The 3,775-nt window shown below is 57.7% G+C and overlaps 1 protein-coding gene across 1 annotated transcript; it reads right to left on the reverse strand.

Annotated features, from left to right (window-relative positions):
• Positions 1-225, reverse strand: BGZ61DRAFT_493611 (uncharacterized protein; the record flags this gene model as incomplete). The annotated part of the gene is made up of 1 exon (XM_046250669.1): positions 1-225. One exon carries the CDS (start codon positions 223-225, stop codon positions 1-3), a length of 225 nt encoding a protein of 74 aa, XP_046104575.1.
• Positions 226-3,775: the final 3,550 nt, after the last annotated feature.

Raw genomic sequence — 3,775 nt, forward strand, 5'->3', positions numbered from 1 at the left:
TCATCGATAGGCCGAGGAGCTGGAGTGGCCACTGTAGTCGGCCTGGCCATACTGTGAGGAGTACTGAGCGGCATGGCCAGTGTGCATGCTGCAGGCGTAACCAACGAAGATGGTTCGCTGCTCAACGTAGTGGTTGGGACGACCGTATGCCGCGCAGCGGTCAACGGCATGCTGGTAGTAGAGGCAGCGGCAAGCTGAGTAGAGTTCGACAAGCTGATAGCACATGATGGCGAAAGCGGCCCAGATATTGGCCTGGTGTTGGTTCAGGTGGGTAACTGTGGCGAGGGGGCAGAGGAGAGGTGGTGTTGGCTCTCAATTCGAGGATGGTGGTGTTGGTGTTGTTTCGAGTGTCTAATAAGTGTCGTCTAGATTTGAATCTCAAGGGAGGATCGGATATGTTCGCGGTAGAGCGGGAGAGAAGTAGAAGCTCAAGTCAAGGGCGATGCGATGAAACAAGACGGCAAAAAGAGAGAGCGAGGAGCGCCCTAGATATGTGTTGATGATGATGAGAAGACTTGCTGGCAGGAAGGACGATAGAGGCAGACGAGGCATCGCAGCCTTATAGGTCCGGCTTGTAGCCTGGAGATCAAGACTCAACGATACCGGCACGCCCTGCTTATGGACTTTGGGAGTGTCCACGCCCCTCCCGGACCTCAGGGAGACCCTCCCCGGGCGAGGATCAAGGCACCAGCGAGGGCAGAGACGCCAGTAAGAGCGCGCGAGAGAGAGATAGCCGCAGTTGAGTCTGACTGTCCTGACAGGTGACTAAGGCTTGGTCGCGTCTAATGCAGGCATGGGATGGCGCAGGGCCCACAAGGGCGGAAAGCCAAAAGGTGCCTTGGGAGTCCTGGGGGCTTTGGGGGCTTTGGGGCCTGGCGTCCTGGCGTCCTGTGCCCTGTGCGCGCCTGTGCCATCCTGTCCATGCCATGGCGTCCCGGAGGGTTTCCATCGCGAGGACGAGGGCTGTCATGGCGCAGCACGGTGTGGATGAGATGGAATGGTGGCCTGGGTACCTGGTACGGCACCTGGAGGCAGGGGTAGCTGGTGTAGTACCTAAGAATTACTTCTTTCGCAGGGTGAGGTACGTAGATGCAGATGGATGGGATCCAGGATGCGACCGATGGGGATGGGTGCTGCGAGGGCATCAGTGGATTCGGCGTGAAGAGTCACCCATTGGACTTCGCCAATGGGGCTAACTGGGTGTCCTGCAGCAGGGCTGACGGGGGGGTCACAGGCCTGGAGCCACGGGCCACTGAGCATTGGACGACGGGCCCGGCGACTGGGCGACTGGGCGACTGGGAGAGTGGAGGAGCGAACCCTGGATGACGATGGTGCCGACAAATGGAAGAAATGGAAGGGTTCGATGCACCTTTCTGCTTGTAGACGCGGCCGCGGCCGTGGCCTTGGTGCCCGCGGGGTGATTGTGGTTCGCTGTTTTGGTGGGACAAGTTCCATCTCAAGTCTGGTTGCGAAGTGTCACGACGCGACGACATCCATTGTCGCCGTGCGCCGGGCAATTGAAACCGCCGGGACGGGTTTCTTGGCCTTACAATGACGCACCGTAATAAGGCGACCGTCTTGGCTCTGTTTGCATGGGGATGGGCGTGGCAATGAGGCGGCGCGAGGTCTGGTGGTCCTTCAGAAACTCCAGTTTCCGAAGGGTTCAACGGGGAATTGCGTCAGGCCCTGACGTAGGTATCCAAGTATCCAGGGGGATGGGATGGATGGGATGGAAGGCAGGCAGGGAGGAGGTGGTTCGCCCACGAAACTGCCTTCCGTCCCTTCCCTACTCCGGTAGTGAGGTAAGCTGCACAGCACCTTCCGCCCAGACAGCCCTCCAACCATTGGTCCCAGTGCAACTGGCAACTTCCAAGGTTAGGAACCAATCCACTCTGTCCCAGGCAGGCCAGGCAGGAACACGAGTTTCCCCAGCACTCCAAACAGCTCTAGACCACTCGTTGCGCTCTTACTATTCTACACTCCACCTCCGACTCACAGTTTTGCATCACCGACGACAGTGCCCGGAGAGAAACGCGCAACGCCCGACCGCGAGAGCTGGTTGGTGCCTGCGGATGCCTCATGATCTGCAGTCATAGAGTCAGAATGCAACCTCCTTTCCGCCCCCGGTTCTTCTCACGCGGCTCTTGTCGAACAAGTTGCTCTAACTTCTCTCGCGACTATTCCGTGGCTCTGTCAAACCCGACTTGGTTCCTCTTTCAGTGATTCTTCAAACCAAAGGGCCCCGCGGCTGAGAGAGTGGTTGCACTAGAAGAACTAGGGTAGCCGCCAATTGAGATGGTGTTTAGGGGGGGTGGAAGTTGGGGTTGCTGCGCCCATGACCCGGTGCCCTGGCCCTTCCCCTGCCTCCGAGTCTTGCCAGGGTCGAGGCTCTGCTATTCTGAGACTGTCTCTCGTTTCTTGCTCTTGTTTCGAACTTTGGTTTCGATCAGAAACCCTCACCCATGCTATTCCTGGGAACAAGGAGCCTTGTCGCAAACCCCTTGAGCCCCATTGAGTTGGATCGATGAGCCATCCGGGGTTTTCACGGAGGATTCGGTCACATCGTGATCTTATCGTCAACAATTCCTATTTTCCGGACCTCCTGTCGACCACGGCAGTTGTTGACCACCTCCGCTGAGTACAAGTGACTTTCTACGTTCTCTCGTGTCTCACATGCTTCTTCCTCGGCAGGCTGGGAACCCCCTTTCTACTGACCCTGCCGGCGGCATGCCAATGGACATAGGCAAAGCGCAAAATGGCTTTCTGTGGCTGATGGGTTGGGGTTCCTGGTGAGTACCTCCTTCACCTTGTCCTCTCGTTCGTTGGGATTCTCAGGCTGGAAATAGACCCGCCGAAAGCCACACCACTGCACAGTGGCTCTCGGCGCTGACGCCAAAGAGTCAGTTCCCTGTGCTCCATAGGGCTGTGCCTGCAGCCAAACTCCCGGCCTTGGCAATGCTTGCTTGTCTCTTTGCTCTACCTCGGTGTGTTAATTTTGTGGTGTCCAACCCCTGGGGCCTATCGCTGTCATCCGCTAGGCCACCGATTCGGCCACCGATTGTTGGCATCGCAGCGCAGTGCATCGCAGCATACCCGGGATAGATCGACCCATCCAACTCATTGGCTACAAGCCAACATATGTTGTGTCGCCGAAGGCTTCCATGCATCTTCGAGCGTCGGACATCAACATCAGCATAAGCCGCTGTGCTCGCGTCGCTTGCAAGCGTGGCTAAGATTGGACGATTGTGGAACTTCACGGAGGGAACCTGCACGTCTAAGTTGGATGTCTTGGACCCGGAGTCATGGTGTGGTAGTGTTGACCTCGGTCGCTCGTCACATTCAGGGTTGGCCCGTTTGATGGTCCCGGATCGCCCGTGGCTTCCCACCAGCACCATGGCGCCGGAAACTGGATGCACCTTGGTTGGGACCAATGCACACGCACGAACGTACCACACCAACATACACACACACACACGCAGATGAACCCGACGACACAATCCAGCCCCAGGCGCGGCCGAGTCAAAAGGGTACTAAGACGCCAGCCTCGGCTTCCTGATCGGGTGGTTGTGGAGGCAGCCCACCCCAGCCTTGCATTGGTGGCCCGTCGATTCACGGTGCGGTACCTAGGTACGGCGCTACACGCACCATGTTCTGTACAGTGACATCTATTCTCTAACCCTGCAACTGCATTCACTTCGAGCCAGATTCTCCAACCCTCCCTTCCATTCCACTGGGCCCGTTCTCTGGGTGGGTGACCGAGACAAGGTGGTCGAGA

This window comes from Ilyonectria robusta, assembly GCF_021365365.1.
Source record: "Ilyonectria robusta strain PMI_751 chromosome Unknown BGZ61scaffold_9, whole genome shotgun sequence".
Taxonomy (NCBI): Eukaryota; Fungi; Ascomycota; class Sordariomycetes; order Hypocreales; family Nectriaceae; genus Ilyonectria; species Ilyonectria robusta.